This window comes from Oncorhynchus gorbuscha, linkage group LG05 (genome assembly GCF_021184085.1).
Source record: "Oncorhynchus gorbuscha isolate QuinsamMale2020 ecotype Even-year linkage group LG05, OgorEven_v1.0, whole genome shotgun sequence".
Classification (NCBI taxonomy): Eukaryota; Metazoa; Chordata; class Actinopteri; order Salmoniformes; family Salmonidae; genus Oncorhynchus; species Oncorhynchus gorbuscha.
Window position 1 is genome coordinate 39,378,902 of NC_060177.1, and position 14,585 is coordinate 39,393,486.

At 44.3% G+C, this 14,585-nt stretch overlaps 1 protein-coding gene across 2 annotated transcripts in view; it reads right to left on the minus strand.

Annotated features, from left to right (window-relative positions):
• Positions 1 to 14,585, minus strand: part of LOC124035930 (protein kinase C-binding protein NELL1-like) — a 467,070-nt gene that overhangs the window by 33,929 nt on the left and 418,556 nt on the right. The window contains exon 16 of one of the 2 annotated variants that reach the window (XM_046349863.1): positions 6,094 to 6,234. The exons of the other annotated variant lie outside the window; for it this stretch is intronic. Coding sequence (XP_046205819.1) covers positions 6,094 to 6,234 — 141 coding nt within the window. The remainder of the gene's footprint in view (positions 1 to 6,093; positions 6,235 to 14,585) is intronic. 2 annotated transcript variants of the gene reach the window in all.

Here is a 14,585-nt window from a genome sequence, read left to right on the forward strand (position 1 = left end):
TCTTCTATGATGTGTTGCAAGAGCTCCCTTTACAGTTAAAAGCAGTTGATTATGTAAATTGTCCTCAGTAACTAGAATTGCTAGATTCATAACTGTTTGCATGCAAAGTAACAATGCCGGAACCTTGTGGTCCAGTAATTACTCAAAATGTAAATCGTGTAAACATGCAGTCAGATGCATATCAGGACAAAAATAAATGAACATTACCTGTAATAACTCACATTGGGCAATTGAGCAATTGGGCAAATGTTCAATGGCTACAAAAAAATGTAAAAGTAGCCTGACTATTAAGGTCTCACAACCTGTAAATGGTTTGTTGTTCAACATTACTTAGTGCACCACCACTAACACAATAAAGTGGAACAGACAACATTTTAAATACTTTGAATTTATGAAATAGACAATCATAATATCAAAGATATCAAATTCACAGTTATGCTACAAAACAAACGTCATAAGAGGTTTTAAAACAAGGTTCTATTTGACAAAAAAATCCATGACGTACATTAAGGCATTGTTGGCAGAATAGATAGATGCAGTTCAATGCATAATTAATATAATGCCCCAATACATTTCTTGGTATACCAAAAAATATTGCTATCAAGTTGTAAATCACAGCTGGCCTAACATTAGTACATCCTCCACCGATTCTGGAAGCCCTGTTTCAGTTTCAAAGGCTGGGAATTTCACTAAACTCAAACTAGCAAGGGCAATGATCAAGTCAGTCATAAACTGGCTAATAGGCTAGCGTATCTCTTTATTTCGCAACTTAAAAACACGGAGCCTCACATTAGCTAGCTACCCAGCTAGCACAGTTGATCTGGGCCAAATTCTGTCTGAGAGTCGGGGCACTCGGCTGAGAGTCACACTCGGCCGACGTCATGTGGCCTGAGTTTGGGCCGCCTGCGTCAGTATGACTTATGAGTGGGATGAAGGGATTGAGCTCGGACCGATTCCAGTGTGAGTTATCTGGCCCAAATGTATCACTTGGGCCTCGGGCCAATTGGGGCTACTCTCTGGCAGATGATTACACAGGCTGATTTATATAATTTCATTATTTATTATTTTTTTCCATATTTTTCTCATTGTTTCTGTGATCCAAAAATAAAATTATAATTTAAATGAAATTGTGTAGTATTTTTATATTTTTATATTTTGATACTTTGTGCAAGGCAATTGATAAGCATTAAAAACTTTGTGGATGGAAGCTCCTCAGTGGCACAGTGGTCTAAGGCACTGCATTGCAGTGCAAACTGCATTTCTGCAAACGCTGGTACGAGACCTGTGCCAGCTATGACCGGGAGACCCATGAGGCTACATGCAATTGGCCCAGCTTGTCCGAATTAGGGGAGTGCCTGGCCGGCCGGGAAGTCCTTGTCCTATTGCACTGTAGCGATTCCTGTGCCGGGCTAGGCGCATGCATGCTGACACGGTAACCAGGTGTATGGTGTTTCTTCTGACACAAAATGTTTATTTGTGGATGGGTATAATTTGTATGTATAAAATGTATAATAGTCATATTTAAAATGACAAAATTACCCAATTTTGTATACATTTATTTAAATTTGCATCTGGCTTTTTCTAGGGGGATTCTGGTAAGATGCTTGCAAAGTTGGCTGAATTCTGGTCAATGGAAATGGCCTGATGTACTTGGGCCGATTCGGGGTAGACATTAATTTTGATTCCAGGCTGATTCAATCAGTTCCGGGCCCCCCAGGAAGAGGGCCACTTCTGGGCTGATTCCTCATTGCTAGCTGGGTAGCTGCTGGGAGGCATGCCATGTAATTGGATGCAGATGTAATTTGGTTAGCTAGCAAAAATGTTGAATTGTTTTGCTAGCTAGCTATGTTGAATGACCGTTATCCAGTTAGTATATCTCGTGTTCGTAAATTTACTGTGTCTATGTACTCCAATTTCAGAGCACTCTCATCTGAGTGTGCTAGGGCGCAGAATAACAGATGAATTTACGAACACTCAACACCCACTGAATATGACCGGTGTCAGTAAACGTTGGCAAAAAAAGTATCAGATATGAACGCTCTAGATACCATGTACACAGCCTAACCAGCTTGGCTAGGGTGAGTAAAATGGCCAGTTAGGTGTTCTCTCATTTGTTTCTGGAAGTAGCTAGCAAGCTAGCCAAAGTTAGCTTGGGTGCTTGACTCCGTGAGGTCAAAATGTTTGGATCGACCCTACTCATCGGCCAGAGCGAATTTAGAATGTGCGCTCTGAATGCGGTGTGCGCTCTGAATGCAAAACCCTCCTAATTTACAAATGGATAATCTGACAGCGCAGTTGCAGTCACCAACACTCTGGATAGCCTAACAGCCTAACCTGCTTTGCCAGGGTGAGTAATGTTCAGTGAGCTGTACTCTCTCACTTAGATGTCTGGAAGTAGTTAGCAAGTTAGCTTGGGTGCTTGACTGCTGTTTTTAGTACAGAACGATCAACCCTTAAAGAGATGGGTGGGGTACATTGTGTATTTGATCTTTTTGTACCTACGGGGAAAATACTGTAGCCTAACCGACACATACACACATGAGACAATATGGTTCGTAATTAGGGGGCATCAGTCAGCACTGCATTTGTGTATTGGTCAATTTCAATTGTACTTCATTTGTGAAGTCCATACGGAAAGGTCATGGACATCAGTGCAATTGATAGAGAGAGTGAATAGAGAAAGAGGAGGGAGGAGAGAGAGAGAGAGAGAGAAAAAGAGAGGCACACAGACACGCATACACGCACTCACATACACAGTGGAGAGAATTTTCTCCGTATTATCATAATCTTCATGCACAATCTGTTTATTAAAACCACCCCTCCCTGAAGCATATGGTTAATACATGTCTATTCATATTCAGCTTGGCCAGGCTCCCAGTGTATAATTAAACCACAAGCACGCCCACAAACAAATGTCATGTAGCTGCATCCTAAATAGCACCCTATTCCCTATATAATACACTACTTTTGAAAATAGGGTGCCATTTAGGATGCATCCTGACCTAGGAGGAAATGTTATCACCTCTCTTCTCCCAGAGTGAGTGTATAAGAGAAGTGGTGTACCGTAAGCAGATCCATACATACAGAGTTCGGCATACCCAGCTGAGGACTTTATTATGTGGTACGTTGTGGTTTAGCTGGTAGAGCATGGAGCTTGCAACATCAGGATTGTAAGTTCAAGTCTCATTGTGGTGGCCATCTATATATGCACACACTGTAAGTCACATTGGATAAAAGGCATATGATTTATTTATTCACTTAAATTTGTTTTAACTATTAATTTTCAGGGAAACCCATATAATAGTCAAAGAACTCATTTAACAACAGAGTTGTAAACTGCCCTATCAGTACGTGGGAACCCAGGTGTAATTTGTTTTGTAAGGTATTCCATAACTGTGGTGCATAAAACTAAAGGGGGATTTACCAAACTTTGTGGAGACAAGCGTGACTCAAGCGTTAACCAACCCTGCGAACGTGTTTGAAATCTCACATTTTGATATTTCAACAGGGAAGTGAGGTTTATGGTGGTTGGAAGCTTGTAGAGCAGAGCTTCGTAAACAAGAAGGGAGTAATGAAGTGATCTTCTGGACTTTAGTGAGGTCCAGCCGACCTTCCGATACATGGTGCAGTGATGAGTATTAAAACTGTCACCTGTAACAAAGTGAAGACACTATGGTAGACGACATCCAAAGGTTAAAGAGCAGAGGCTGCTGCATTCTGGTAAATGGCGTCACCATAGTCAAGAACTGGCAGGAAAGTTGACTATACAATCTCCATCCTGCTGTTCATGGAGAGGCAAGATCTATTTCTAAAAAATAAACCCACTTTAAATCTTAGCTTTTTAATTAAGTAGTGCATCAGTATGTTTTTTATATGTTAGATCTTTACCAATTTGAACGCCCAGATATTATCAGCTTGAACCTGCTCAATGAGAGAACCATCCATTGAGTGAATATAGCCCATCAGATATTTTTCTATGAATTAAAGAACATTTTTAGTTTTACCAGCATTATGTACAAGTTTTATATCAACAAGGGCTATTTTGTAATGTAACAAAATCAGATTGCAGTTCTATCATAGCTTGATAAACTGTCGGTGCAATGATATACATGACTGTATCGTATGCATACACATGAATATTACAGGATTTAACCCATCAGAGTCTAAACCCTGTCTAAGCCGAGGGTGGGGGAGTTCTAAGAAGCTATTGTTGTCACATGTGCTCCCTCTCCTGCCTCTAGGCCACCAGGCTGCTTGTTAGGGAACACACCTGTCACCAGTGTCAGGTGCATAATGACATTCACCTGGACTCCATCACCTCCTTGATTACCTGTTCTATATATGGCACTCCCTATGGTTTCTTTCCCATTCATTAATGTTTCTGTTCATGTTCCATGTTGGTGTGCAGTTTGTATTACGTGTTTGTTTCATTTATTTATTAAAAGTATTCACTCCCTGAACTTGCTTCCCGACTCTCAGCGTACATCGTTACTGTCACGTTCGTCATAACGAGGAGACCAATGCGCAGCGTGATAAGAATACATACTTATTTTAATGAAAAATAAACACTGAACTATAAAAAAACAACAAAACGAACGTGACGCTGTGAGACACGAGTACTGATGGGCAACTACACATAGACAATAACCCACGAAATATCCAAGGAATATGGCTACCTAAATATGGTCCCAGATCAGAGACAACGATAAACAGCTGCCTCTGATTGGGAACCAATCTAGGCAACCATTGACATATAAACACCTAGATATACAACAACCCCTAGACAATACAACAACTACAAAAACCACCCTCGTCACACCCTGACCTAACCAAAATAATAAAGAAAACAAAGATAACTAAGGTCAGGGCGTGACAGTTACAATTGTTTTAAAAAGGTCATACCAAGGATAATTTTGCTATTTGATAGAATTTTAAGACCCCTTGAAGTATCAAAAAATGAAATAATGTATTTGCCAATTTTTTTGGGGGGGGCCTTACTGCTATTAGCCCATACAAATGCACTGAATAACAGATAGTCCCAAAAAATATATCTGAGAGATTCAAGAAAGATCAGGAAACATGTTATATTATGTATTTAACCCCTTATTTTTGGCACTAGATAGTCTAAGCCTGGGGTGGGGTGGCTTAGACAATCTGGTGGAATTGTTTTAAGGTCATACCAAGGATAATTTATCGATTTGATTTTGATCAGGAAACATGTTTATATATATTTTTATTTTTATGTTTGAGCATGCTTCCTCCACATGGGCAATGGGTACAGTACTTTATCCCAATTTGTAAGTCGCTCTGGATAAGAGCGTCTGCTAAATGACTTAAATGTAAAAATGTAAATGTAATTATACGGAGAGTATCATATGACTCAACAGTCACTGTTCTCTGCTATTAATTTCAAAAATAGAGAATGGACATTGGAACATTTAATCTGCCTATCATAGAGTATACCATACTCCCTACTGTATCTATATGGGTGACATACATCTCAAACAGTAAGAAACAAAGTTCCCCTCTCAGGAAAAATTGTTATTCTAATATAAACTAAATAGATATTCTGTACTAATTAACAGCATTCCATAGTACATTTTAGAGGGACTGATGTTCTCCTGTGTATTCCTGACCATTGTATCTCTCCATGATCGATGCATCGCTACATCCTGAGGTATAGGGAGAAATCATGCTCTTCTCATTGTAACAGAGATTGTGAATCACTATGTCAGCTGCTGCAATGCACTAAACAGTATTTTACATTGATTTCTATAGGCATGAATATTGTACAGTATGTTGTACTGTCATTGACTGTTACTCCGAGTCTACTATTTCTTTATGACTGCTGTGCAAATCAAATTCCATTCATTCATTCATTTATTCAGACTACACAACACAATGCTGCAACATGCAGCAGAAAAAAAGCTGCATAGCCATGTTATCAGCCCCTTCCCCTGTAATATGTGACAATTAGCTTTTATGCAAAGCAACTTACAGCTTTACCAACTGAGCTACAGAAGACTAAGATGGACAGGAGCAGTAGCGATGGAGACGACCAACAGAAGTGGAATATAGGGGCTGCATACTAACCGATGCAGGAGCTCCCGTGGATCAGGTAGGAGCCATTGTCATGGAAACCGTTCCTGCACTCACAGTGGTACCAGCCCGGCAGGTTGACACAGCGGGAGTGATTGTGGCACTGGATCAGGCCCTCCGCACACTCGTCAATGTCTGGGGGAAACACAGTACATCTGATGCCATCAACATTATTTTTCACAAAGATCCTATGAATTACTTAATCTATATGTAATTCTATAACATGTGCACTTAAGGCAATCCTAACTGACTCCTGATTGTTACAATTCAGGGCAGGTGGGGCAGAGCCTGTTTTGAGCCCCACCTTTTAAGCTAAAAAAATATATTGTTGGGTTGCATGTTTTGCACGTTATTTTGGCATTAATACGTGTCACAAATCAGTTTCGCTAACATTGTAAGAAAATTAATTAAATGTCTTTCTTGAGTAAGGCAGCTTCAAAATGCAGCTATTTCATTCTAGCTAAGTGGAAAATATGGAGAATATGGAGAAAATATGGAGCGTTGGAGTTGGTAATGTTCTCTAGTTATGCCGTGATTGGCTCTGTGTTCTGTCACTCGCGGGGACACTACATCACCACATAATCAAATCAAATTTTATTTGTCACATGCGCTGAATACAACAGGTAGACCTTACAGTGAAATGCTTACTTACAAGCCCTTCAAATCAAATCAAATCAAATGTTATTTGTCACATACACATGGTTAGCAGATGTTAATGCGAGTGTAGCGAAATGCTTGTGCTTCTAGTTCCGACAATGCAGTGATAACCAACAAGTAATCTAACTAACAATTCCAAAACTACTGTCTTATACACAGTGTAAGGGGATAAGGAATATGTACATAAGGATATATGAATGAGTGATGGTACAGAGCAGCATACAGTAGATGGTATCGAGTACAGTATATACATATGAGATGAGTGTGTAGACAAAGTAAACAAAGTGGCATAGTTAAAGTGGCTAGTGATACATGTATTACATAAGGATGCAGTCGATGATGTAGAGTACAGTATATACATATGCATATGAGATGAATAATGTAGGGTAAGTAACATTATATAAGGTAGCATTGTTTAAAGTGGCTAGTGATATATTTACATCATTTCCCATCAATTCCCATTATTAAAATGGCTGGAGTTGGGTCGGTGTCAATGACAGTGTGTTGGCAGCAGTGTCAATGACAGTGTGTTGGCAGCAGCCACTCAATGTTAGTGGTGGCTGTTTAACAGTCTGATGGCCTTGAGATAGAAGCTGTTTTTCAGTCTCTCGGTCCCAGCTTTGATGCACCTGTACTGACCTCGCCTTCTGGATGATAGCGGGGTGAACAGGCAGTGGTTCGGGTGGTTGATGTCCTTGATGATCTTTATGGCCTTCCTGTAACAACGGGTGGTGTAGGTGTCCTGGAGGGCAGGTAGTTTGCCCCCGGTGATGCGTTGTGCAGTCCTCACTACCCTCTGGAGAGCCTTACGGTTGAGGGCGGAGCAGTTGCCGTACCAGGCGGTGATACAGCCCGCCAGGATGCTCTCGATTGTCCATCTGTAGAAGTTTGTGAGTGCTTTTGGTGACAAGCCGAATTTCTTCAGCCTCCTGAGGTTGAATAGGCGCTGCTGCGCCTTCTTCACGACGCTGTCAGTGTGAGTGGACCAATTCAGTTTGTCTGTGATGTGTATGCCGAGGAACTTAAAACTAGCTACCCTCTCCACTACTGTTCCATCGATGTGGATAGGGGGGAGTTCCCTCTGCTGTTTCCTGTAGTCCACAATCATTACCTTAGTTTTGTTGACGTTGAGTGTGAGGTTATTTTCCTGACACCACACTCCGAGGGCCCTCACCTCCTCCCTGTAAGCCGTCTCGTCGTTGTTGGTAATCAAGCCTACCACTGTTGTGTCGTCCGCAAACTTGATGATTGAGTTGGAGGCGTGCGTGGCCACGCAGTCGTGGGTGAACAGGGAGTACAGGAGAGGGCTCAGAACGCACCCTTGTGGGGCCCCCGTGTTGAGGATCAGCGGGGAGATGTTATTGCCTACCCTCACGTCCTGGGGGCGGCCCGTCAGGAAGTCCAGTACCCAGTTGCACAGGGCGGGGTCGAGGCCCAGGGTCTCGAGCTTGATGACGAGCTTGGAGGGTACTATGGTGTTGAATGCCGAGCTGTAGTCGATGAACAGCATTCTCACATAGGTATTCCTTTTGTCCAGGTGGGTTAGGGCAGTGTGCAGTGTGGTTGAGATTGCATCGTCTGTGGACCTATTTGGGCGGTAAGCAAATTGGAGTGGGTTTAGGGTGTCAGGTAGGGTGGAGGTGATATGGTCCTTGACTAGTCTCTCAAAGCACTTCATGATGACGGAAGTGAGTGCTACGGGGGCGGTAGTCCTTTAGCTCAGTTACCTTAGCTTTCTTGGGAACAGGAACAATGGTGGCCCTCATGAAGCATGTGGGAACAGCAGACTGGTATAGGGATTTATTGAATATGTCCGTAAACACACCGGCCAGCTGGTCTGCGCATGCTCTGAGGGCGCGGCTGGGGATGCCGTCTGGGCCTGCAGCCTTGCGAGGGTTAACACGTTTAAATGTCTTACTCACCTCGGCTGCAGTGAAGGAGAGACCGCATGTTTTCGTTGCAGGCCGTGTCAGGGGCACTGTATTGTCCTCAAAGCGGGCAAAAAAAGTTATTTAGTCTGCCTGGGAGCAAGACATCCTGGTCCGTGACTGGGCTGGGTTCCTTCTTGTAGTCCGTGATTGACTGTAGACCCTGCCACATGCCTCTTGTGTCTGAGCCATTGAATTGAGATTCCACTTTGTCTCTGTACTGACGCTTAGCTTGTTTAATAGCCTTGCGGAGGGAATAGCTGCATTGTTTATATTCGGACATGTTACCAGACACCTTTCCCTGATTAAAAGCAATGGTTCGCGCTTTCAGTTTCACGCGAATGCTGCCATCAATCCACGGTTTCTGGTTTGGGAATGTTTTTATCGTTGCTATGGGAACGACATCTTCGACGCACGTTCTAATGAACTCGCACACCGAATCAGCGTATTCGTCAATATTTCCATGTGACGCAATACGAAACATGTCCCAGTCCACGTGATGGAAGCAGTCTTGGAGTGTAGAGTCAGCTTGTTCTGACCAGTGTTGGACAGACCTCAGCGTGGGAGCCTCTTGTTTTAATTTCTGTCTGTAGGCAGGGATCAGCAAAATGGAGTCGTGGTCAGCTTTTCCGAAAGGGGGGCGGGGCAGGGCCTTATATGCGTCGCGGAAGTTAGAGTAACAATGATCCAAGGTTTTACCACCCCTGGTTGCGCAATCGATATGCTGATAAAATTTAGGGAGTCTTGTTTTCAGATTAGCCTTGTTAAAATCCCCAGCTACAATGAATGCAGCCTCCGGATAAATGGTTTCCAGTTTGCAAAGAGTTAAATAAAGTTCGTTCAGAGCCATCGATGTGTCTGCTTGGGGGGGATATATACGGCTGTGATTATAATCGTAGAGAATTCTCTTGGAAGATAATGCGGTCTACATTTGATTGTGAGGAATTCTAAATCAGGTTAACAGAAGGATTTGAGTTCCTGTATGTTTCCTTCATCACACCATGTCCCGTTAGTCATGAGGCATACGCCCCCGCCACTCTTCTTACCAGAGAGATGTGTGTTTCTGTCGGCGCGATGCGTGGAGAAACCCGTTGGCTGCACCGCCCTGGATAGCGTCTTCCCAGTAAGCCATGTTTCCGTAAAGCAGAGAACGTTGCAGTCTCTGATGTCCCTCTGGAATGCCACCCTTGCTCGGATTTCATCAACCTTGTTGTCGAGAGACTGGACATTGGCAAGAAGAATGCTGGGAAGTGGTGCGCGATGTCCCCGTCTCCGGAGTCTGACCAGAACACCGCCGCGTTTCCCTCTTTTTCGGAGTCGTTTCCTTGGGTCGCTGCATGCGATCCATTCCGTTGTCCTGTTTGTAAGGCAGAACACAGGATCCGCGTCGCGGAAAACATATTCTTGGTCGTACTGATGGTGAGTTGACGCTGATCTTATATTCAGTAGTTCTTCTCGACTGTATGTAATGAAACCTAAGATGACCTGGGGTACTAATGTAAGAAATAACACGTAAAAAAAACAAAAAACTGCATAGTTTCCTAGGAACGCGAACCGAGGCGGCCATCTCAGTCGGCGCCGGAAGTATAACCAACAATGCAGTTAAGAAAATGCCTAAAAAAAGTAAGCGATAAGAATAACAAATAATTAAAGAGCAGCAGTAAATAAAAATTGAGGTAATATCCACAGGGAGAGTTCGAAAATTCAAGCCCCTTGGGTGCTGCCAAAGATTTACATTAGAAATGCCCATCCATGAAGACTCAAGGTCATTGGCCAAAGAATAAATTATGTTAAATCACGTTATATCTACCGTAGCTGATCTACCGTAGCTTTTATTGGACTGTCAACATCATACTTTAAAAATCTTAGCTAGCAAGCAAGACAAACAGTTATAATCATGAATCAAGTCAACAATCTACTGGAAAATCCTTTTCAATCCTCGTCATATCAAGAGTGTCATGTTTTGTCTTATATCATCTTGTCATTTTGCTTTTCCTTCTGTTCGTTTTCCCCCTGCTGGTCTTTTTAGGTTCGTTCCCCTTTTTCTCTCTCCCTTCCTCTCTCTCTTCTCTCTATCGTTCCGTTCCTGCTCCCAGCTGTTCCTATTCCCCTAATCAATCATTTAGTCTTCCCACACCTGTTCCTTATCTTTTCCCCTGATTAGAGTCCCTATTTCTTCCCTTGTTTTCCGTTCCTGTCCTGTCGGATCCTTGTCTATTGTTCACCGTGCTGTGTTTGTGTATCGCCCTGTCGTGTCGTGTTTCCCTCAGATGCTGCGTGGTGAGCAGGTGTCTGAGTCTGCTAAGTTCAAGTGCCTTCCCGAGGCAACCTGCAGTTCAAGATCTAGTCTCCAGTCTGTTCTCGTCATTACGAGTGGAAATTGTGTTTTTTGATTGTATTTTACTTTACTGGATTAAAGACTCTGTTTTCGCCAAGTCGCTTTTGGGTCCTCATTCACCTGCATAACAGAAGGATCCGACCAAGAATGGACCCAGCGACTATGGATTCTCTCTACTCTACTCTCGAGTTCCAGGGAGTGATGCTCGGCAGACACGAGCAGGAATTGTCTGCTGCTCGGCATGCCGTTGAGACCCTGGCCGCTCAGGTCTCCGACCTCTCAGGACAGTATCAGAGTCTTCGTCTCGTGTCACCAGCTACTTCCGGTTCTTCCGAGCCTCCGGAACCTAGGGTTAATAACCCACCATGTTATTCTGGGCAGCCCACTGAGTGCCGCTCCTTTCTCACCCAGTGTGATATTGTGTTCTCTCTCCAACCCAACACATACTCAGAGAGAGAGCTCGGATTGCCTACGTCATATCACTCCTTACTGGTCGGGCTCGGCAGTGGGGCACAGCTATCTGGGAGGCAAGCGCTGAGTGTACTAACAATTATCTGAACTTTAAAGAGGAGATGATAAGGGTTTTTGATCGCTCAGTTTTTGGGAAAGAAGCTTCCTGGTCCCTGTCTTCCCTATGTCAAGGTAATCGATCCATAACGGATTACTCTATAGAGTTTCGCACTCTTGCTGCCTCCAGTAACTGGAACGAGCAGGCGTTGCTCGCTCGTTTTCTGGAGGGACTCCACGCTAAGGTTAAGGATGAGATTCTCTCTCGGGAGGTTCCATCCAGCGTGGATTCTTTGATTGAACTCGCTATTCGCATTGAACGACGGGTAGATCTTCGTCACCGAGCTCATAGAAGAGAGCTCGCGTTAACTGTGTCTCCCCTCTCTCCGACACTACCGTCTTTCCCCACTGACTCAGGTGTTGAGCCCATGCAGCTGGGGGTATTCGCATCTCGACTAAGGAGAGGGAACGGAGAATCACCAACAGCCTCTGTCTCTATTGCGGTTCCGCTGGTCATTTTGTCATTTCATGTCCAGTTAAAGGCCAGAGCTCATCAGTAAGCGGAGGGCGACTGATAAGCGCTACTAGACGGTCCTCTCCGTCAAGTACATGTACTACCTTACCGGTCCATCTACGCTGGACCGGATCGGCAGCTTCCTGCAGTGCATTAATAGACTCTGGGGCAGAGGGCTGTTTTATGGACGAAGCCTGGGCGCGGGAACATGACATTCCTCTCAGACAGTTAGGGAGCCCACGGTCATGTTTGCCTTGGATGGTAGTCCTCTCCCCAGTATATTATGTGAAACACTACCTTTAACCCTCACTGTATCTGGTAACCATAGTGAGACCATTTCTTTTTTGATTTTTTGTTCACCTTTGACACCTGTTGTTTTGGGTCATCCCTGGCTAGTGTGTCATAATCCTTCTTTTGATTGGTCTAGTAATTCTATCCTTTCCTGGAACGTTTCTTGTCATGTGAAGTGTTTAATGTCTGCTATTTCTCCTGTTTGTTCTGTCCCCTCTTCTCAGGAGGAACCTGGTGATTTGACAGGAGTGCCGGAGGAATATCATGGTCTGCGCACGGTCTTCAGTCGGTCCAGAACCAACTCCCTTCCTCCTCACCGGTCGTATGATTGTTGTTCTGATCTCTTTAAGAAGCGTTTTGCATCCGCTCCTATCCTTGTTGCACCTGACGTCACTAAACAGTTTATTGTTGAGGTTGACGCGTCGGGGTGGGCGTGGGAGCCATTCTGTCCCAGCGCTCCGATACTGACGATGGGGTCCACCCTTGTGCGTATTTTTCTCATCGCCTGTCACCGTCGGAACGTAACTATGATGTGGCTAACCGCGAACTGCTCGCCATCCGTTTAGCCCTAGGCAAATGGCGACAGTGGTTGGAGGGGGCGACCGTTCCTTTTGTCGTTTGGACTGACCAAAGGAACCTTGAGTACATCCGTTCTGCCAAACGACTGAATGCGCGTCATGCTCGTTGGGCGTTGTTTTTCGCTCGTTTCGAGTTCATTATTTCTTATTGCCCGGGTACTAAGAACACCAAGCCTCATGCTTTATCCCGTCTCTTTAGTTCTTCTGTGGCTTCTACCGATCCCGAGGGGATCCTTCCTGTTGGGCGTGTTGTCGGGTTGACTGTCTGGGAATTGAGAGACAGGTTAAGCAAGCACTCACGCACACTGCGTCGCCGCGCGCTTGTCCTAGTAACCTTCTTTTCGTTCCTGTTTCTACTCGTCTGGCTGTTCTTCAGTGGGCTCACTCTGCCAAGTTAGCTGGCCATCCCGGCGTTCGGGGTACGCTTGCTTCTATTCGCCAGCGGTTTTGGTGGCCTACTCAGGAGCGTGACACGCGCCGTTTCGTGGCTGCGTGTTCAGACTGCGCGCAGAAAGAGTCTGGTAATTTTTTTTCTGCTTCTGCTCCTGGTCTTGCTGGGTCTCAGTCTGTTCCCTGCCATCGCATCTCTCCTGTTCTTGTTCCTGCCCTTGCTGTGTCTCAGTCTGTCCCTAGTTGTTACTCTCCTGGCCTGTTTGGTCCTGTTTGCTCTAAAGTTTTCAGTTCTCTACCCGTGTCTCATTTTTTTTTTAGAGTAGTACCCTAGTTTCCCTTTTTATTGTTTTTCGTTACGGTCCTGAGGAGAGGAGTTGGGTTCTTTCTCGGGACGTGCTGGACCGTTTGTGATCTATGATTTCCTCCGTTGCCGCCAGTGTTCCTCCTCGAGAGCGCCAGGAGGCGCTCGCTGAGTGGGGGGGTACTGTCATGTTTTGTCTTATATCATCTTGTCATTTTGCTTTTCCTTCTGTTCGTTTTCCCCCTGCTGGTCTTTTTAGGTTCGTTCCCCTTTTTCTCTCTCCCTTCCTCTCTCTCTTCTCTCTATCGTTCCGTTCCTGCTCCCAGCTGTTCCTATTCCCCTAATCAATCATTTAGTCTTCCCACACCTGTTCCTTATCTTTTCCCCTGATTAGAGTCCCTATTTCTTCCCTTGTTTTCCGTTCCTGTCCTGTCGGATCCTTGTCTATTGTTCACCGTGCTGTGTTTGTGTATCGCCCTGTCGTGTCGTGTTTCCCTCAGATGCTGCGTGGTGAGCAGGTGTCTGAGTCTGCTAAGTTCAAGTGCCTTCCCGAGGCAACCTGCAGTTCAAGATCGAGTCTCCAGTCTGTTCTCGTCATTACGAGTGGAAATTGTGTTTTTTGATTGTATTTTACTTTACTGGATTAAAGACTCTGTTTTCGCCAAGTCGCTTTTGGGTCCTCATTCACCTGCATAACAAAGAGAAATGATAGATAAAATGTATTGGTGCTGTTTGGTCATTGGACTTAAGCATGACAAAACAAGTTGGTAATCTCAAATTCAACAATGAGTGGTTTGGAAGGAATCAGTGGCTAACTGCAAGCATTGCAAAGCAATCACTAGCGTGCTATTCAGTGGAGTAGGAGTTTGGTCCAAGTCTGTGTTTAACGGTCTCTTTTCCAAGCTTAAAAGGATAAACATTCACATGCAACACCATGGGCCAGAAAAGGTTGAATACATAGGCCATGCTGTCAATCCAG